General features: G+C 41.2%; 1 protein-coding gene across 5 annotated transcripts in view; it reads right to left on the bottom strand.

The window, feature by feature from the left end:
* Positions 1-22,658, bottom strand: part of crlf3 (cytokine receptor-like factor 3) — a 77,384-nt gene that overhangs the window by 8,849 nt on the left and 45,877 nt on the right. For all 5 annotated transcript variants that reach the window (XM_043715124.2, XM_043715125.2, XM_088000763.1 and 2 more), the window contains 6 exons: positions 13,590-13,797; positions 13,337-13,421; positions 8,759-8,936; positions 6,999-7,221; positions 6,529-6,661; positions 1,142-1,254 (listed from right to left, as the gene is read on the bottom strand). In XM_043715124.2, the coding sequence (XP_043571059.1) occupies positions 1,142-1,254; positions 6,529-6,661; positions 6,999-7,221; positions 8,759-8,936; positions 13,337-13,421; positions 13,590-13,797 (940 nt within the window). The remainder of the gene's footprint in view (positions 1-1,141; positions 1,255-6,528; positions 6,662-6,998; positions 7,222-8,758; positions 8,937-13,336; positions 13,422-13,589; positions 13,798-22,658) is intronic.

Genomic DNA, 22,658 nt, shown 5'->3' with positions numbered 1-22,658 from the left:
TGTTCCTCTGTGAACACTGATGCAAAGTAAATCATTGAGAATCTCGCCTTTTTTTAAGATTACATTCCCTACAGTGTAGAAACAGGGCCTTCGGCCCAACAAGTCCACACTGATGCTCTGAAGAGAAACCCACCCAGTTCCATTCACCTGACCTGCACATCTTTGGACTGGGAAGAAACTCGCACAGACACAGGGAGAATGTGCAAACTCTACACAGCCAGTCACCCGAGGCTGGAATCGAACCGAGGATCCTGGCGCTGAGAGGCTGCAGTGCTAACCACAACCACCGCGCCACCCACTTTCTCAGGTTGGACACAGCCTTCCTTCCTTATCCTTTGGTGGACCAACCCTTTCTCTGGTTCATGAAATGAGAATCCAGAACTAGAGGGCATAGATTTAGGGTGAGATGGGAAAGATTAAAAAAAAAGACCTAAGGGCAACCTTTTTATGCTGAGGATGGTGTGTGTGGAATGGACTGCTCGAGGAAGTGGTGGAGGCGAGTACAAGGGCAATATTTAAAAGGCATCAGGAGTAATATGAATAGAAAGGGTTTGGAGGGATATGGGCCAGGTTGTGGCAGGTGGGACTAGATTGGGTTGGGGTATCTGGTTGCTGTGGATGAATTGGACGGAAGGGTCTGTTCTGTGCTGTACAACTCCTTCGAAATCAAATTACTCCATTAAAAGGCAACTTTTATGCAAAGTTTGTACTTTGTCTAACAAATAAGATAAATAAGCAGTTATGCCTTAAAGATGCTAGTCAAGGGAAGCTGGTGAACTGACCACAGTTCCAGGGGAAATTCCTTTTTGTGGTATTTTCAGAGATCACGAGTGCCATAAGGTGGTCACCAGCCTAGTTTAACATTGCATTCAAATGATCAGACCTTTGTTAATGTATCATTTTCTCAGTATTGTACTTAGGTCAGCAATGGGAAAGTTTAAACTTTACTACCAACTCAAAGCCAACAGCAGCTGTAGGTGCATACCCAGTCTCCACTGAGTTAGCCAATTTCAGCCTGGGAGGGGAGGAGAGGAAAAGTTGCTTCCGAATGTCACAAAGCAACATTGACTGGTGAGGTGTATCATATTGTGCAAAATGGACTCTTAGCCTGACCCACACAAAACATCCCCAGTTTCTTTACCATTTGAGCTGATGCAAACGGCCTTGTCTCTTTGTAAGGAATCACACTCATTCTGTGGCTCAACACACACACCAATACTGTCTCTCTTATCTGGGAGTCCTGTCGCCTCCATTCTGGGAACAAAACAAAGTACAGCCAGTAAAAACATTCTGCTGAATACTTAAGTAGCAAGTTAATGCTGAGGAAATAAAAAAACACAACTAACACATTTGAATAGTGCAACTTGCTCATAAATCAAGAAATAAGCTCACAGTATAGAGATGTGGTATAAAAGTCACTAGTTTTTTTGTCACCAAGCATAAACAAGTATAGATTGACAGCTGGTTTATAAACCTGGAAAGTAGCTCAATCTCCAATAACTTTTGTTCACTTACAGGATATGGTTATCACTGGCAAGGCCAATATTTATTGCCCATCTCTAGTTGCCTTTATGATGAGCTCCCTTGTTGAAAAGCTGCAGTTCATGTGGTGTGGGTACATCTGCTGTTTGGAAGGGAATTTTGGGATTTTGACCCACTGGTGAAAGGAAGGAACAGCAATACAATTTCAAAGGACTGTGGGGGACCTGGAGGAGAATTTGAGTTTGTTGGTGTTCCCCTGTCTGTTGCCCTGGGTCTTCCAAGTCACCGGTCCTCTTTAAGGAACCATGAATTACTATTGAGCATCTTATAAATGGTACATTACTGCCATTGTGTGTCAGTAGTGCAGAAAGTGAATATTTGATGGTGCATCAAAGTTTAACAAACTTCAAAATTTACTCACTATTTTGCTTGTCTTGAAGAAGGAACCACCTTTTAATTACTGGAGGCAATAAGGCTGAATCAGCTGCTTTAGAGTGTAAATTAGCCCACATTTCCAGTTTAATGCATTATTAAAAGTACAATGGTGTAACCATTACCTCTAAATTTCAGTTACTCAAAAATATGATTGTGATAGTTTGTGAATACAAAAGGAACAATAATTACAGATTAAGTTCCATTTATCTCTCTCAATTTTGAATTCTTATGCATTGCTATTTAGAGACACCCACCCAGAAACTTATGAGCCTTGAAAGTAAGAATTAAAACTATAATTATTTACATTTGCAATGTCTCAATGTAGAATACCAAATGGACATATAGAATGGTATACACTTAATGAGCAATACAGATGTGGTACTCAGTATAAGTGGGCAACAATTCACAATTCTACAGTATTCCTTATATACAGAGCTTATGTTAAAAGGTGCAGTGAATGGAAAGTTTAAAAGAGGACTTGGAAATTGAAAGACAGTCAAATCTGTTTTGGGGGAGGTTTTTTAAAAGCAGAAAGAGGGAAGAGATGGGACAGGACTGTCATGGTTAAATGAAGGACTCTGTAGCAGAGTGAAGAGCAGAAATGTGGTACTTAAGGGAGTGGGGAGGGGACATGAATTTGCAAAGATTTGTAGCTCAGGTTGAGGTTCTAGATGTAAGTTTGCTCACTGAGCTGGAAGGTTTCTTTTCAGACATTTTGTCACCATACTAAGTAATATCAGTGAGCCCCCAGATGAAGCACTGGTGGCATGGCCCCACTTGGTATTTGCGTTTAGGTTTCCTTGGGTTGGTGATGTCATTTCCTGTTCTTTTTCTTAGTGGCAAATGGGATCCAAGTCAATCTGTTTGTTGATAATGTTCTGGTTGGAATGCCATGTCTCTAGGAATTCACGTGCATGTCTCTGTTTAGCTTGTCAGAGGATGGATGTATTGTCCCAGTCGAAGTGGTGTCCTTCCTCATCTGTATGTAAGGGTACTAGTGAGAGTGGGTCATGTCTTTTTGTGGCTAGTTGATCATGTATCCTGGTAGCTAGTTTTCTGCCTGTTTGTCCAATATAGTGTTTGTTACAGTTCTTGCAAGGTACATTGTAAATGACGCTAGTTTTGCTTGTCCAGCAGAGCGAGCAAACCTACACCCATGAATTTGCAAATGAGACCCAGAATTTAAGCCAAGGCTGCAGGGCCCAGGACTGGAGAGAGAAGCAGCAGAGAATTGCAACACTTGCACTCATGCTTCTGTATCTCTCACCAATGCCATTGCCTTTCTTCAATTTTAAACTGTAATGAGGTGTCCAAATTTTGGATTTCAATAAAAGAATAGCCATGGCTTAGGCAAGTAGTGAAAGAACATCAAGTAGGAATGACACCAAGTCGCAAATATTCTTTTATTAACAACAAAGCTGAATAGTAGAATGCATGGATTGCAATGGCCTGTGCCTAACTCACAATCATAGAAACATACAGCAAATATACAGAAACAGACCCTTTGGTCCAACTCATCCATGCCAACTAGCTATCCTGAACAAATTTAGTCCTATGTGCCAGAACTGGCCCATACCCTTCTAAACCCTTCCTATTCATGTACTCATCCAAATGCCTTTTAAATGTTGTCATTGTACCAGCCTCCACCATTTTCTCTGGCAACTCATTTGATACATGTACAACCCTCTGAATGTTACCCCTTCGAACCCTTTTAAATTCTTCCCTTTGGATTACAACGAGATCTTGATCAGATGGGCCATTAGCTGACAAGTGGCAGATGGAGATTAATTTAGATAAATGTGAGGTGTTGCATTTTGGGAAAGCAAATCTTAGCAGGACTTATACACCTAATGGTAAGGTCCTAGGGAGTGTTGCTGAACAAAGAGACCTTGGAGTGCAGGTTCATAGCTCCTTGAAAGTGGAGTCGCAGGTAGATAGGATAGTGAAGGCGGCGTTTGGTATGCTTTCCTTTATTGGTCAGAGTATTGATTAGAGGAGTTGGGAGGTAGTGCTGTAGCTGTACAGGACATTGGTTAGGCCACTTTTGGAATATTGCGTGGAATTCTGGTCTCCTTCCTATTGGCAGGAGGTTGTGAAACTTGAAGGGGTTCAGAAAAGATTTACAAGGATGTTGCCAGGGTTGGAAAGCTTGAGCTACAGGGAGAAGCTGAACAGGCTGGGGCTGTTTTCCCTAGAGTATCAGAGGCTGAGAGGTGACCTGAGAAAATCATGAGGCGCATGGATAGGGTAAGTGGGCAAAGATCTTTTTCCCCTGGGGTTGGAGAGTCCAGAACTTGAGGGCATAGATTTAGGGTGATAGGGGAAAGATATAAAAGGGACCTAAAAGGGCAACTTTTACATAGAGGGTAGTGCATGTGTAGAATGGGCTGCCAGAGAAAGTGGCAGAGGCTAGTACAATTGCAGCATTTAAAATGCATCTGGATAGGTATATGAATAGGAAGGGTTTGGAGGGATATGGTCCAGGTGCTGGCGGGTGGGTCTAGATGGTCTGATCAGTGGATGAGTTGGACCAAAGGGTCTATTTCCGTGCTGTACATCTCTATGACTCTCACTTTACACCAACACCCTCTAGTTTTAGACCCCCCCCCCCCCCCCCCACGGAAAGACTTTTTCTATTTACCTTATCCTTGCCCCTCAGCCTCCAACACTCCAGGTGAAATAGTCCCAACCCATTTAACCTCTCCTTTTAGCTCCAACTAATACAGGGTGCAGAACAGAGTGTAGTTACAGATTAACTGTGGTGCACTTGGCAACATGGAGCTCTCAAATAGAGGACGGCTTTGAACCAGTGACCTGTGCGTAATGGGCCCTACATGCTCTTGCTGCGCCACTCAGCTATCACAGCATTAAGCCGGGAGTATTAAAGCAACAATTTCTGCACTTTATCCACATCAACTTCATTATTTGTACCATGGACATTAGAGGTAAACAATGAATCTGATGAATAAATATTGGAAAAAAGTGTGTCTGGTCATTGCTTTAAGAGGAAACTGCTGCGTGCAAATTGGGTAAATCCCTTAATTTTGAATTTAGATGCAGCTTCAGTATCAATTAGGCAGGTGTAATGCTCAATTTTAAAACCAAGAACAAAATGGAAAGGAACATAAATAATTTGCTTTTCTGTAGCACCTTTCATAAGAAAGAGGAACAGGAGCAGGCCATTTGACCCCCTCAAGCCTGGTCCAACATTCAATCAGATAAAGGGCAATTTCCGCAGGCCTCAATGCCCTCAACTCCTTTAAAAGTTTTAAAAAGCCTCTTAAATACACAACTGAGGTACAGAATTCCAGACATTCACTAATCCCTTTCCATCCCAGTTTTAAAACTCGTGTCCCCTTATTTTGTAACTATAGAGGAACCTAGATTATCTGAACACGATGGGCGGGCACTATTTCGTTTGGATAATTGATTATTCAGTTAATCTATTCAATGCCTCTCCTCTGGGCCTCAGTTTTTTTTAAGTTTCCTTTTTCCTCTCTCAGGGTTTGTTTCTGAGCAGACACACTAAAGCAGCATTGAAGCCCCCCCCCCCCATCAGTTCAATGTGATTGACACAGCGAGTACTTGCTTAGTCTCCTGAATGGGGAGCAGACTTAGCAGCAGCACACCATGCACGAGCCCCCTAGCCACCCCCGCAGATTGGATTCCAACAGTAAGACTGCTGCTTCTTTTGGGAGGCGAGTCTCAACACAGCTTGCGTGCACGCACACACAAACTTTTTACAGCAACTTTTTTACTGTCCCATACAGGGCAAAGGTGGAAACTATGTTGGAGAGGTTATCTGGCAAAGGGTGGTTTAGGGTACACCCCTGTGTAGAACTCCAGGGAACGCTGGGGGGTGGGCGGGCTCTCCCATCAATGTACAGGACTGTAAGCCAAGTTCACTTTATTATTATAAACAAAAGACACGATCAGCATTAAAACATCTCTGATGTAATGTTTCTATCAGGATCTGGAGATGATCTTCAGATAATTGATAATCAGATAATAGAGGTTCCTCTGTATTTCCCTATGTCAAGCCCCCTCAGAATCATGTATGTTTTGTGAAGATTATTCATTAGTGTTTAGCCACTTGAATCTCTTGAACTGCCTCAAATGTCAGTGCATTTTTTTTTAAAAAAAAGGTACAGGGACCAAAACTGTACACATTATGCCAGATGAGACCTCACTAACACACTGTACAGTTCTAACCAGACTTCCCTAATGGGCTCTTATCTGCAGTCTGTTTGTAAATTGATTTGTATGCAAGTCAGATCACAATAGGAAAATATAAACTCATGGTTAGGGAATATGAGGAAACATTTGCAATGTCAGATCTTTAATATTAATATACCTGCTGTATGGAATTACATGTTTATGTAGAAACATTTGCAAGTCAGAAATTTGTAACCTGGGGACCGCTTGCATTTAAGAAGCCCTTTGGTGATTTTGCTGAGTGTCCTCAGGCAGTTTGTTTAACATGTTGACTGCTCTTGATCAAACACTACTTGACTTCTAAGCTGGAGTCAGCGCAACACTGGAGCCTATTACACTTAGTACATTTACTGTAAGTGTTTTAAAAATACACAATGGCGGTATAAAAGTACTTACCGAAATGTCAGAGTCTGTCCACTAGTATAAGTGGGCTCCTTGGAATACAACACACCAGATGAAGGAGAATCATTCCGAAGTGCCATGTCCCTACGACTGCTGAGACTAAACCCTTCGCAACCGGTGATCCACTCTATCGAGAAGATTTAATAATAATGAATATGTATTCCTGTCTATTTAACTTTGTCAGCTCTCTCAAATAAAAACTTGCCCTTAGTTACCGAGTGTAACTCTACCTCAACACCATTTTTTAAAATATCCTTTTGTTATCCTAAACACTACATGAAGATCTTAGATTAATACCATTTTTGCTGAGTGACTGACCTAAGGCAACTAGCTTTCATAGTCCTTGAGGGTAACCGAAATCAAGAAAGCAAGCAAACCAGCAAGTCACACAGCTGAAAGATCAGAAAGCAAGTATGTCTGGGATGGAGGAATCAAATAGAGAAATCTAGAGAGCACTAACTGACCATGTGCAGTCAGAGTGGTATACCCACTCTGCGGAATACTCCAAGGACTCCACTCCATGCGCCCCTCTCCCCGTGCACAAACACGGAACATGTAGTCAACATTGGGGTCAATGTGCAAAACTACAAATTCAGTATCAGGTCCAATGTAGACATCATCAAATTGACAGGTAGAATTTTTACAGAACTGCAGTCGATACTCTTGTGCCACAAAGTCGTCATCAACCTAAATTAAAGCAGAAGACATCCATTAGCTTCTATCTGCATCATTTACAAGGCCAAAACTCGACAATGAGTAGTAATAACCTCTGGCATTACAGAGAGCCACTGCCACCCAGGTTCAAGTCCCACTTCACCATCACTCCAGACCTCAGATTGATGCTGACCTGAATTTGTATTATGAAGTGCAAACACTTCTCTGAATGAAGTGAAACTGGAAAACCAAATGTTATTAACACTTGAGATTCAGTAGCATTTAAAACTGCAAAATCAAATCTAGACAATTTTGAAACCAAAGACAAAAACTGAAATCAGAACTAAACTAGCCAATGCAGTGAGTGCTTCCAGCATTTTCTGGTTATATATTAATTTAATATTTGTAATCAATACAACTGTTCTCCCTCTGCTGGTAACTTTCAGACATGCCTGTATCAAGCCTGCTAGGGAAGCCACTTAATTCATTTCTTTCCTCTGACGTTTCCTGTCCACTAGTATAAGTGGGCTCCTTAGAAAGGGCATCTCAATGTCTTTGGTTCAGCATGGACAAGATGGGCCAAATCACTACCTTCTGTGCTGTATCATTTCTATGGTTTTAACATTCATGCATCATTCAGTTAAGTTATAAAACACATGCAGAATTCTTTTGAGGGTGGGAAGAGGGCAGATGGGAAAAAATTCTTTGCTCAAATCAAGGCAATCCTGGTCAAAGAGAATGGGAGTTAGGACAAGGATCAACCTTCTCTATCCTCCATGCATTCATTATCTTTCAATCTCAGCCTCCGGAAACAACCATGTAAATGTTCCCATCATCTTTGATTGTCCAGTCCCCAAGGGAAATTGACAAATCAGAGTCTGCCTGGAATGGAATACTGAGCAAACAAATCATTGTTGTACTAGTCAGCTGCCTGTTCAAAATGGATGTCAACAAGCAGCTACTCAGCATTCAACCCATGGTGTTCAGGAAGCATGATTGACGAGTGATCAAATAAAGGGTACAGAGGGAGAAGAGATTAAGGTGAGGGGATGGCATAATATACGTGAACGAACACATTGAGAATCCAATTTCATTCTGTTCCATGTCCTGTTAAAATTCAGGACAAATGCACTGATATAGGTATTCACCAGGGTTTCAGCTCCATGAGACAGGCTCAACAGCATGAGAAAATAGAGGCATGATAATAGTCACAAAAGGGCAGGAATGGAACAACAAATCCACCACAGGATCTTGCTGCCCATTCTGCCATGAGTTAACTGAATGGATGAATAGGCTCATGGAGCTATTTGGCCTACTCCTGTTCTACGTGGCAGCCTTTCTCATAAGATTAACAGCCTTTGGGTTTACTCTGAAATCACCTTGAAGTTTTAGTCCCATTTCACATGAATGTAGTTGCCCCTACACTTTTTTTTTCTATTAACTTGGTAATGGACAGTGTTAATGTTGGCGGTTGGGGGAGCAAGAGAGACAAGTGTTGGGAGAAAGGGAAAAAGGAAGACATCTCTCCATCCAGGATCCACATTCAGTTCTATTTTGGAGATATTCTCACCTTGCACCATCGCACAAGAATCCCTCCAGGCCTTTCAGTCAGTTCGTCTATCTGAACAGGAGGGCGAGATGCGATTGCTCCATGGCTAAAGATTCGGTCCTTGACAAAACTGAACAAGCTTTCATCTAACTGAGCTGATAAACATGGTACTTCCACCAATGAAGGGACTTCTGGCAAACTGAATTGAAAAGGAACATTTCAGTAAACACAGACCAGGACTGCAGAAAATAGGACGTGTTTGATGTTGAATGCTTTTCTTCCCAAAACCCCTCCAGTATCTCCAAACTACATCTTTCCATTTGAGCACATCTGGTCTTAATTTCCAACAGCTCTTTACATATGTTAATGTAACTCAAATTAATGTAACAGGAGTTTAATAGTTATCCTGCTGGACCTGGATTAATGATCTGAAGATGTTGGTTTAAAACAGCACATGACTGGGTAACTTAAATTCAGTTAATAAGTACATGAAGAAATACAAATAGATTATTTTTAGATTTTAAAAGGCAAAGGGTATGAGAAGAGAGCAGAAATATAGTATTGAGGTAGACAATCAGCCATGATCATGCTGAATGGTTCTTTAAGCCTTCTCCATCAAATAGCCTACTCCTAGTTCACAGTTGAATCAAAAAGCTAATAATAGGTACGGTGACCATGAATTATTGGATCATCATAATAAACCAACTGGATGATGTGCTAGGAGAAAGTGAGGACTGCAACTCTGATCTCCAGCATCTGTCAAGTGTAGTGGTAGAAAAGCACAGGCTTTTCGGATGCTGCCTAACCTGCTGTGGTATACAGCGCCACACTTTGCGACTCTGGATGATATACTAAACAGGTTAACAAATGAAACAAAAACAGAAGTTGCTGGAAAAGCTCAGCAGGTCTGACAACATTTGCTGCCAGACCTGCTGAGCTTTTCCAGCAATTCCTGTTTTTTTTTCTGATTTACAGCATCCACAGTTCTTTGTTTTATTTAGGTTAACGAATGGGGGCTTTATGGGTTGAGCTTAAAAATAAAAAATAGGCAGTCACACAACTAGGAGTACACACCCCTAAATAATGAAGGGGAGAAATAGAAGAACAGATCCTGACAAATTTCTGCTTGTAGGAATAAGAGGGCAATGATAGTAGGCGACTAACTATCTCAACAACTGGTTTTCAAACAATATAAGGGAAATTGAAGTGAAAAATTCATGTACTGTGTCCAGGAAAGTTTATTAAGCAATATATGACAAGTCTAACGAAAGGAGATGCAATTCTGGATTTAGTTGTGGGAAATGAAGATGGACAAGTGGATGAAATGATTGTGTGTGACCATAATTTGGTTAGTCCTAATATTATTACTGAAAAGAGGACAGATAAATTCAGAGTTAAAGTTTTCAATGGGGGGAGAAGGCAAATTTTACAGAAGAGAGGTGATTTGGTTGAGGTGGACCAGACAGGACTGCGAAAGGAAAAACAAGTGGAAGGCACTAAAACATGAGATCCATGTGGTACAAGCATGACTCTCCAAAAATAAGAATAGTACTGCCAAATCTTGAGCACCCTGGTTGTCTAGAAAAATACAGGGGAAGATTAAACAAAAAAAGCAAGTGCACAATAGTCTTGAAACAGTACACATAGCTGAAAGGAGCATAAAAAGTACAGGGATCAAGTTAAAAAGAAATAAGGGAATCAAAGAGAGCATAAAAAAAATTAGCAAGCAACACAAAGGAAAACCCAAAAATGCTTGACAGCATATAAAAAGCAAAGGGATCGTTGAGGAAAAGGTGGGACCTATCAGAGATGAAAGGAACTTGTGTGAAAGTGCAGAGGATATGGGAAGAATTCTTTGTCTCTGTATTCACAAAGGAAAGGAATGATGTGGATAAAGTAATCCAAAAAGATTACTTCTGGTGTGAAACATTGTTCAAAATAATCATAATGAGATTAGACTTAATCATAATGAGATTAAGTGTTAGACATGAATTCCTTGAAAGTGGATAAGTAACCAGGACCAGATGGAACCTTCCCAAGGATACTGAAGGAATTCAAGGAGGAAATAGCAGATGCTCTAAGGATTATTCTCTAATCTTCACCAGACACAGGTGAGATGCCAGATGCATGGAAGAATGCAAATGTGGTTCCGTTGTTTAGAAAGGGTACAAAGGAAATGCCAAACAATTAAGGCCAGTTAGTCTTACTTTGGAGGTGGGGAAATTGTTACAATCAATTCTGATAGATCACATAAAATGACATTTAAAAGCATGGACTAGTCAGTATGGCCTTGTTAAGGGAAGGTCATATCTTAAACATTTGACTGAATTCTTTGAGAAAGTGACAAGGAGGATTGATGAGAGTAGTGCAATGGATGTGGGCGGCACGGTGGTACAGTGGTTAGCACTGCTGCCTCACAGTGCTAGAGACCCGGGTTCAATTCCCGCCTCAGGCGACTGACTGTATGGGGTTTGCACGTTCTCCCCGTGTCTGTGTGGGGTTTCCTCTGGGTGCTCCGGTTTCCTCCCACAGTCCAAAGATGTGCAGGTCAGGTGAATTGACCATGCTAAATTGCCTGTAGTGTTAGGTAAGGGGTAAATGTAGGGATATGGTTGGGTTGCGCTTCGGCGGGGCGGTGTGGACTTGTTGGGCCGAAGGGCCTGTTTCCACACTAAGTAATCTAATCTAAGATGTTGTCTACTGGGATTCTAGTAAGGCATTTGACAAGGTCCCACAAGACAGACTGGTCAAAAAAGTAAAATCCTATGTAATACAGGGTAATGTACTGAATTGGATCCAAGTTGACTTAGTAATGAAAACCAAGAACAACCATTTGATGGCTGCCTTCCAGCATGGAAAGCTGTTTCATATGATGTTCCACAGGGCTCATATTGGGACTCCTACTTTTGTAGTATACATTAATGATTTGGACTTGAACATGGGGGTACAATTGGAAATTTGCAGATGACTGAAAGTGGCTGTGTTGTGGATAGTGTAGAGGATAGCAGTAAGCTCCAAAATGTCATGGTTGGTTTGGTGGAGTGGGCAGGGAAGTGACAGATGGAGTTTAATTCTGATAAATGTGAGGTAATACATTTGGGGAGGCCAAACGGTAGAAGAGAATACATAATAAGGGGCAATATATCCAAAACGGAAGATGGAGGGAGAGAGAGAGAGAGAGAGAGAGAGAGAGAGAGAGAGAGTGATCTTAGCGAGCAAGTGCATAGGTTCCTATAGGTAGCAATACAGGTAGGTAAGAATGTAAAGGTGGCATTCGGAATGGTCTCCTGTATTATGTACGTCTGCCAATGAAGAAGTACAAATAATGATGAAAATTGTACAAGACACTGGCCACACCACAACTGAAGTATTGTACACAGTCTGGTCACCACACTACAGGAAGGGCATAATTGCTCCAGATAGAGTGCAGAGAAGATTTACCATAATGTTGCCAGGGCTAGAAAATTGTAGCTACGAGGAGAGGTAAGAAAGATTGTGGTTGTTTTCCTTGGAACAGGGATGTGCGACATGATTGAGGTATACAAAATTGCGAGAGGTAGAGATAAAGTATACAGGAGGAATCTGTTTTTCATGGCAGAGTGTTCAAAAATCAGAAGTCGTAAATTCAAGTTAAGTGGTAGAAGAATTGTAGGAGTAAGAAAATAAACATTGTTTTACACAGAGGATGGTGTGTGTCTGGAATTTGCTGCTGGAGTTGATTGCGGAGGCATAGGCCCTAACCTCTTTCAAAAAGTACCTGGATCTGCATATTAAGTGCTGTAACCTTCAGGGATATGGGGCATGTGCAGGAAGATGGAATTAGAAAGGGCATCTGGGTGCCTTTGGTTCAAAATGGACAACATGGGTCATATGACTGCCTTCTGTGTTGTATCATTTCTATGGTTCTAATAAACCTTTTCTTCAGTGATGGAAAAATGACATCCCACAATAATGTGATAGCTCTTAACAGAAGGGCTTGCTCAGACAGCAGAGAGATTGACATTAAATGCGAGCCCTATCATTGACACGCTCCTCCCACGTATGATTAACAACAAACCGGAGGAGTCACTGAGCCCGTGACATCCTTAGTTTTCTGCACTTTTGGTCCCATCCTTCACCTTTATGGCCATGCACTCCATTTCATTTGAATGTCTCCCACTACCCTGATGTACCTTTTCCTGCAAGTAGCTGCTCCCAATCCACTTCGGTCAGATCCTGTCTTATCTTATTAAAATTGGCCTTTCCCCAATTCAAAAGGTGGTTGTCCTTGTCAATAATTACTTTAAGTCATACTGAATTATGGTTGCCATATGAAAATGCTCCCCCACTGCCACAATGACCATTTGTCTGGGTCTGTTCACTAAAATTAGGTCCAGCCCTGCTCTCTCTCTTAAGGACTTTCCATATGTTGACTTATAAAGCTCTCCTGCCGTTGGCCCCCTCTAAATCTTTCACCCCTTATCTATCCCAATACCGGCTCAGTTGAAATCCCCTCGTAGTATTATCCTATTATTTATACATGTTATTTTGTCTGTTTGTTTATTCTTCACTCACCTTTAAGAGGGAGAGAGAAATAACTCAAAACAGAAAAATACTGACCTGTCAAGTTGGATTTGCAAAGCTTTTTTAGTGAAGTTTCCAAGTTTCTCCTCTTGTGCTGTTCCACAGCACACAGCAACCTCTCCTATAAAATAGTAAAAGAATCATCTGCTTAGGAGCATCTGCAAGGCAGTCCCTTAAATTCAAAATTTTTGTCCATTTCCATTCTGCCTTTATCATAAAACTTTCAATGCCCACTAAGCCTTGGTTAACGCTCATGTTTTGATAGGCATTTGGGCATTAATGGTCTTACCTTCTCGAAGTAGCTCATCTGCTGTGTTCACACCATGCTCGATTAACTTCTGACAGTCGTCAAGGGGCTTGATGCTCTCCTGCTCAATTTTATCCACTTCTTGGAGCAACATCACTAACCGTTCATCCAGCAGCTTGGTCAACCTGGCCTTCAAGTCATTAAAGTGATTCTTCAAAACATCACGTGTCTGCACTGCACTTTCAGTGATCTGTAAGGAAAAACCAAACTCAGCAACATGACAAAAGAGAGACAGATCTGCAGTCATCATAAATGGAATCTCGATTGCAACATGGGTTTGCACAGGCGAACGATGCTTTCTGATAATGTATCTGCATAACAGTATTCCCATTAAAAGCTTCTCCCATAATTATTTATTATTAAATACTAACTTCCACATTAAAATATCGTTCTGCTTTTCTCTTTAGATGCTGCCACATCTACAGTGTATTGCAGCTTCTGCAGTAGTTTGCTTTTTTTTTGCTAAGTTCCACATTACCTGTCTATACCTGTTTCAGTTCGTCAGCTGCTGAAACCCTTATCCATGTCTTTATGTCTCAATTATGCTTGCCTTGCTATCTTCCCACCTTGCACCCAGTTATCTTTAATTCATCTAAAATTCTGCAGTGAGTCCTGCACACCCATCATTCAATGTTCGTCGATCTCATTGGCTTATGATCTGGCAACATCTTGATTTTAAAATTCTTATCCTTGATTTCAAAGAACTTTCAAAAATTGATTGGAGTACACTGTTTGCAGGTAAAGGAATGTCTGATAAGTGGGAGGCTTTCAAAAGTGTGATAACAAGAGTTCAGAGCTAATATGTTCCTGTCAGAGTGCAAGGTAAGGCTGGTAGGAATAGGGAACAATGGATGAATAAAGATATTGAGGTTCTAATCAAGAATAAAAAAAAGTCACATTAGATAATAGGTTCAAATGAATTTCTTGAACAGAATAAAAAGAGTGTAGAGGCATTCTTAAGAGGGAGATCAGGAAGAAAAAGAGGGAATAGGAGATGGACTCAACAGATAAGGTTAAAGATGATCCAAAATGATTCTACAAGCATATCAAGAGCAAAGCAGCAACTTGAGGGAGAGTAGGGCCCCTTAAAGATCAAAGTCATTGTCTTTGCGTTGAACGTCAAGAGATGGGAGAGATATTAAATAAATATTTTGTCAGTTTTTACGGTGGAGAAAGAAATGGAGCTAGAGAACTTGGGAACATAATTATTGATGTTATAAAAAGAGTTCACATTACAGAAAGAAAGTGCTAGAAGTCTTAGAAAATATAAAGGTGGATAATTCTACAGGACCTGATCAAGTATATCCCAGGACATTGAGGGAAGTTAAGGAAGAAGTTGCGGGGCCCCTGGCAGAAATATTTGTATCATCTACAACTACAGGCGAGGTGCCAGATGACTTGAGAGTGGCTAATGCGCCTTTGTTTAAACGAGGGATGTAAGGAGAAGCTTGGGAACTATAGATGATAGTCTGAGTTTGGTGGTGGGCAAGCCTTTGGAGATGCTTCTTAAAGATAGGACTTGTATGCATTTGGAGGGGCAAGGAACAATTAGAGACAGTCAGCATGGTTGCGTGTGAGGGAAACATGTTTGAGTTTTCTGAGGTAACTAAGACTGAGGGAAAAGTGGTAGATGTGGTTTACTTGAACTTTAGTAAAGTCTTTGACAAGGTTCCACACGGTAGACTAATTAGTAAAGTTAGATCAGATGGATTTTGGGGTGAGTTTACCAATTTGATACAAAGTTGGCTTAACAGCAGGAGCAGAAAGTGAGGATTGCAGATGCTGGACATCAGAGCTGAAAAATGTGTTGCTGGAAAAGCGCAGCAGGTCAGGCAGCATCAAAGGAGCAGGAGAATCGACCTTTCGGGCATAAGCCCTTCTTCAGGAATGGGGAGAAAATTCAGAAATCTGAAGTGCAAAGGGACTTGGGAGTTCTAGTCCAGGTTTCTCTTAAGGTAAACTTGCAGGTTGAGTCGGTGGTTAGGAAGTTAAATACAATGCCATCATTCATCTCAAGGACTAGGATAGAAAAGCAGGGATGTATTTTTGAGACTTTATAAGGCTCTGGTCAGGCAACATTTAGAGTATTGTGAACAATTCTGGACCCCATATCTCAGGAAAGATGCACTGGCCCTGCAGCGGGTCCAGAGGAGGTTCACAGGACTGATCCCAGGAATGAACAACTTAAAACATGACGAACGTTTGAGGATATCCTCTAAGGTCATCCCTCAGCTTCCAATGTTCCAGGGAAAACAGCCCCAGACTATTCAGCCCCTCCCTATAGCTCAAATCCTCCAACCCTGGCTACATCCTTAAATAACTTTTCTTAACCCTTTCAAGTTTCACAACATCTTTCCAATAGCAAGGAGACCAGAATTGCACACAATATTCCAAAAGAGGCCGAACCTATGCCCTGCACAGCCGCAACGACCTCCCAACTCCTACACTCAATGCACTGACCAATAAAGGGAAGCATACCAAAAACCTTCTTCACTATCCTATCTACCTGTCACTCCAATTTCAAGGAGCTATGAACCTGTACTCCAAGATCTCTTTACTCCCCAGGATCTTAATATCAAGTGTATTAGTCCTGCTCTGATTTGCCTTTCCAAAATGCAGCACCTCACATTTATCTAAATTAAACTCCATCTCCTCGACCCATTAGCCCATCTGATCAAGATCCCGTTATAGTCTGAGGTAACCTTCTTCGCTGCCACGACACGTCCAATTTTGGTGTCATTTGCAAACTTACTAACTAGACCTCTTGTGCTCAAATCAAAATCATTCCTGAAGGGCTTATGCCTGAAACGTCGATTCTCCTGCTCCTCGGATGCTGCCTGGCCTGCTGTGTTTTTCCAGCACCACATTTTTCAACTCTGGTACTCCAGAATCTGCAGTCCTCACTTTCTCCTCAAAATCATTTATGTAAATACAAAAAGTAGTGGACTCTGCACTGATCCTTGTGACACTCCACTGAGTCACAGGCCTCCAGTCTGATCAACAACCCTCCACCCTGATCAACAACCCTCCACCATCACCACCACCCTCTGTCTTCTACCTCTAAGCCAGTTCTGTATCCAAATGGCTAGTTCTCCCTGTATTCCATGAGATCTAACCTTGGTAACCAGTCTCATGGGGAACCTTGTCGAACGCCTTCTGAAGTCCATATAAATCACATCCACCGCTCTGCCCTCATCAATCCTCTTTGTTACTTCTTGAAAAAATTCAATCAAGTTTGTGAGACATAATTTCCCACGCACAAAGCCATGTTGACTATCCCTAATCAGTCCTTGCCTTTCCAAATACATGTAAATCCTGTCCCACAGGATTCACTCCAACAACTTGCTCACCATCGATGTGAGGTTCACCAGTCTATAGGTCCCTGGCTTTTCCTTACCACCTTAAGTAGTGGCACTACGTTAACCAGTCTCCAGTCTTCCGGCACCTCACCTGTGACTATCAATGATACAAATATTTCATCGAGGGGCCCAGCAATCACTTCCCTCGCTTTCCACTGAGTACACCTGATCAAGTAATGGTGATTTATCCAACTTTATGTATTTTAAGACATCCAGCAGATCCTCCTCTGTAACATGGGCACTTAAGATGTCACCATTTATTTCCCCACATTCTATATCTTCCATGTCCTTCTCCACTGTAAACACTGATGCAAAATGCTCATTGATTATCCCCCACATCATCTGCGGTTCCGCACACAGGCAAGCCTTGCACATCTTGGAGGGGTCCTATTGTCTCCTTTGTTACTCTTTTGTCCTTAACATATTTATAAATTTCTTTAGATTCTGCTTAACTTTATTTGTCAAAGCTATCTCACGTCCCCTATTTGCCCTCCTGATTTTCTCTTATGTATACTCCTACTGCCTTTGTCCAAGGCTGGAATCGAACCTGGGAGCCTCACGCTATGAGGCAGCAGTGCTAACCATGAACCACCGTGCCGCCCTTTGTAGAACATTTTCCTCTCGTGACTGTCCTTGCTTTATGTTATTTTCTCTTTTTTTTTTAATCTATTCTTGGAACACTCCTCATATCTTCAACAATGAAAACTGATAGGGAGGGTGGGAGGGTGGGAGAGAGATGGAACGGAAACTAAAAACAGATAATTGTCAGAGGGGAGTTTGGAGGCAGCTTGGGCTGGTGGGCAAGTGCAAGGGTAGAAAGCAGCTAAGGGGACTGATTGGATTGTCTCAAACTTTGTGACATAGAACTCCATGAACTTCTTGCACCTCAAACAAAACCAACAGTGTTAAAGATATTAAAAAAGATTTGTGCACATAAAGTTGATATGAGTTTTAATCACAATATGAATCCTATAACTGGGTTGGTGTTTATTAAATCAGCAAAACCAATCCCTGATAAAAATGGTTCAGTCTTGGATGTAATGAACCACTGAATCCAATTGCTGCTTAAGTTGTGAACTCCCTAATGTCTTTGTAGGGTGGATGAATGAGCAAATTTCTTTCCAAAGACTGGACAAATGATGGTCTCCAGTGTGAACATGCTGGTGTTTCAGCAGGTTGGAAGAGGTCCTGAATCTCTTCCCACACTGGGGGAATGGGATCGGCTGGGACTTTTTTCACTGAAGTGTCAGAGGTTGAGGGGTGACCTTATAGAGGGGTATGGAAAAGGTGAATGGCAGATGTCTTTTCGCAACAGGACATATTTTTAAGTTGAGAGGAGAAGGCTTTAAAAAGAAATGAGGAGCAGCTTTTTTTAAATACAGAGTGGTTCATATGTGGAATGAGCTTCTAGCAGAAGTGGTGGATAACATTTAGATGAGTACATGAATAAAAGTTTGGAGGGATACAGGCTAAGTGCAGGCAGATGGGACTAGTTTAGTTTAGGATTATGGTTGGCATTGACTGGCTGGATCAAAGGGTCTATTTCTGTGCAAAGTAGCCTCATATCTTACCTCTGTAAGCTTCTCCTGCCCCACTGTGATAAATAACCATCCTCCTCCTATTTTCACCTCTCCTGCAGCTTCAATTTCAAGGCCATTATCAGTGGACCAATTATCTTCAACTGTGGCTCTGGAATTCTCTCCCTAATCTTTCCCATTTAGTCTCTCTCTTAGATTAGATTACCTACAGAGTGGAAATAGGCCCTTTGGCCCAACAAGTCCACACCGACCCTCCAAAGAGCAACCTATCCCTCTTCTTTTGAGGATGTTTCCTAAAACCTCTGGCCAAGCTTATGGCCAAATATCTCCCATGCTTTAATGTAAATTTAAATATTTCTTAAACACTTGGAAACATTTTCCTAGGTTTAAAAAGCACTTGGTAAATGCAAATTGTTGTTAGCTTTCTGGGTAAATGTATTGCCTGATGTGGTACTAAGGAAAGTTCCAACTTTAATTCTCAATGTATGTTGGTTTAGACGATCTCGGGCCAGAAAACTATTTTGTCACAACATGGCTAATGAGAGGAGAAAAAAATGCACTTCCTGTTTAGCATATTGAGGTGTGCTTGTGAACCGGACAGGTGAGTAACTTCAACTACAGGGAGATGGGCACCTGAACAAAGATCTGGAGAGCAACTAGTGATCATCTGAATATTACGAATGGAAGGGAAGGAGAAAAGGGGCTGACACATTGACTGCACACATTGAAGAATAGAAATAATCCAAACTCTCCATGAAACAAAAGTTCATTAAGTGTTCAATACCTGGAAATTTAAACAAAAAACTGGTCTCCGCTCACTACACGTCTTAAAGGAGTTGTTCAGAAAGTCAATTCTTAAATGACATGCACCATCTTCACTGGACCAACATCACAGTACAGTTGAAAACATGAACACCTGTATTTTAGATAAAAGGTCTGATACCTTTTCCTTTACAGGAAGTGTAATGTTGGACTCCACAGCTCCGAAAAGGAAAATAACTTGCTTCAGAGCCAATGAAGTAGATTTAAAACATAGTCACTGTTGTAAAGTAGGAAACGCAACAATCAATTTGCACACAGCAAGTTCCCAAAAGCAGCAATGCCACAGAGATTAGAACATTTATTTTGTCTTAATATTGCGGGATAATTATTGACCAGTAAACTACAGTTTATATTTGTACAGTGCCTTTGACATAACAGCCCATGAATCATAATCAGATTGCTGTTCTCTACCAATGTTACTGCAACTAGACACTGCTTCGTGTCTTTTGGTGGATCTCAAGTGGACTTCTATCGAAAAATGAATCATACAATCACACAAGAATTCCATCACAACATTGTAGCAGCAGGGGAGAGGAGAGCCCCTATCAAACCCCTTTTACGCAGTGGCTGGTGTAAGGCAAATTTGAAAGTGGCCAGTGTGGATATTAGAAATGGGTGAATGGGCAAGGTCAGTACAGTAGAATTACATTAAATGGATGAGGTGGGAGGTTAATCAGGTTTTATTGAGGGAATAGTAAGGGTCATCAAGGAAGGATTAGAGCGAGAGGGATTGTGGGTGTCAATTGTATAGTTCAAAGTTTGTATAGTTACCCAGGGGTTAGAGGAGGTTTTTAATCAATATGACATATCCTAGCTAACAATTCAGTAAATACCTCAGATCTGTCTGAGGCCTCCAACCGTAACTCAGACTTTTGCAGGTTGCCCCAGAGAGCAAAAAAATGTTTGGAAATTCACTCATCCTGGTCCCACAGAGGTCAGCATAATTAGGACTTCCAATGCACATCTCTATTGTATGTTAGGTCTCTGAGGATCCATTGTACAAAAGACTTTTACCAATAAAATATCAAAAGGTACTTAACAAGAGTATCAAAAAGTCTGACACCAAGACACAGAAATATTAGTATGATGACTTAGAAGCATGGTCAAAGACAGATTTTAAGAAGCATCTGAATGAAGACAGACAGCGGGACCATCAGCTGATGAGATTAACCCTGTATCTAAAAACTATATTTCAGCACAAGTCAGAACTTTTATAATTCAAGGGTGGGGAGAGACCAAGGTTTGGGAAAGTGTGAGTGACTATGATTTACGTTAACGCCTCCATCAACCCCAGCATTCCTGGCAAAGCATAATTGCAGTTATTTTAGTGAAGTCACTAACTTGTTCCACCCACTCAACAAGTGCTTTGAATGATGTGTGCACTTTTCAAATTTCAACATGTTTGCGATAGGATGTGATGCAACAAGCCACAAAAGTCTTTTGAATCCTTATCTCTACTACCAATTTGTCCAGTAGACAGTTACAATAAAACAGGAAGTAGTTTAAGAGAAACTTGTGTTTCCTTTTTAGGTGAATTCCACTATCTGTTGTTGGTGTTACTTTATATGCAACATGAACAAAGGCTTTGAATTAAACAAAATTACCCTGCACAGTCATACACAAAAAATAAGACTGAGTACATTCCTTGCCTGGGATTTAACCACGGCATGTTTCCATTCAAGCATCTACCCTCTCCGTCAACTTAATTCAACATGAAAAAAAAATGATTAACAAGTTGAAGTTTTTTTAAAAACTGAATTGTGCACAAACAATATGGGGGCAAGAGAGAGAGGCTGAGGGAGTTATTAATATCTTCAGGGAACCTCTTGAAAGAAAAGGCACATTTGGGTTGAAGCAGTCCTGTACAGCTTTAATTAATGCAAGAAAACAGCCCTTACTATTTTGTTTTGTAATTTGAGTATAATCCTGAGCTATGAACACACAATTCATAAATTTAACTCCCATTTGGGGAGTCAATTCTGTCAAAATGGTGATTCAGCGGCTGGTCTAACGAGCTCACTAACTTCTTTCGGAGAAGGGAATCTGTCACCACTATCTGGTCTGGGCTCCATGTAACTCCAGTTCCACAATATTATTGATTTTTAAAATCAAGACAGAAAGGAATTCACAATAAAGGGAGCCTTGCCAGTGTCACCCATACTGGAGGGAGACTGAACAAATCCTCTGTTTACTTGCCCAGCTCAGTTTCATTTGCCGTTTCGTAAAGTGGAGTAGTAAGATGGCTAAACAGACTGCAGCAAGCTGCATGTGCTTTCAGTTACATAAAAGATATTTAGAGTGGGCTCCAACAAATAACCAGGGGTCACATTAACTTTGCAAGTGTTCCCAAATAGTAAGCATCAGACACTTCCTTTCATATTCATAATGTGGCGTTTCCAGAATAAGACAATGCACATATCAGACTTTGCTGGACTCAAATCAAAAGCTGTATATTCTGCTGCATCAGGTCAAAGCTGCAGACTACGATAATATCTGAATACTGTCTCAGCAACTGTACACTTAAATTGCAAGTTTTCACCTTACTTGCAGTGGCATTTTCAGGTCTGGGTCCCATTCAGTCAGCGCATTTTCATGGGATTCAAGTCTTTATTTCCTGGACATAATGGTCACAGTACAAAACATCCTTCAACTTGGCTACTTTACTAAAGATGGCTAGTACATTATGAAAACAGATACTGGCTTAGCAGGAAGAGTTCCTCTTAGGTTGGGGCTGAGGCACATGGTTGAGGAAACACAAGGAGTGAGCTTTGCATCCAGCTGACTACAGCATTTTTCTTTGAATCCCAACTCCTATACTCAACGCACTGTCCATTAAAGTGGTATCAAACAACATCTTCACTACAATATCTACCTGTGACTCCATTTTCAAGCAATTGTGAACCTGCAGTCCAAGGTCTGTTTGTGTGGCAACACTCCCCAAGACCCTACCATTGAGTGTATAAGTCCTGCCCTGATTTGCCTTAACAAAATGCAACACCTCACATTTATTTAAATTAAACTCCATCTGCCATTCCTTGACCCGTCAGCCCATTTGATCAAGGTCTTGTTGTACTCAAAGATAACCTTCTTCACTGTTCACTACAACACCAAGTTTGGTGTCATCTCCAAAATTACTAACCATTCCTTCGATATTCACATCCAAATCATTTATGCAAATGATAAAAAGCATTGGACCCAGCACCAATCCTTGCAGCACATTAGTGGTTGCAGGCGTGCAGTCTGAAAAACAACCCTCTGGCACTACACACTGTCTCTTATCTTCAAGATAATTTGATATCCAAATGGTGAGCTCTCCCTGGATTCCATGTGAT

Source organism: Chiloscyllium plagiosum, unplaced genomic scaffold (assembly GCF_037043375.1).
Source record: "Chiloscyllium plagiosum isolate Xiang-an unplaced genomic scaffold, Cpla_swu_hap1 HiC_scaffold_25, whole genome shotgun sequence".
In the NCBI taxonomy this organism is placed as follows: domain Eukaryota; kingdom Metazoa; phylum Chordata; class Chondrichthyes; order Orectolobiformes; family Hemiscylliidae; genus Chiloscyllium; species Chiloscyllium plagiosum.
The sequence above is the reverse complement of the archived record's forward strand: the minus strand, read 5'-3'. Positions and strand labels throughout refer to the sequence as shown.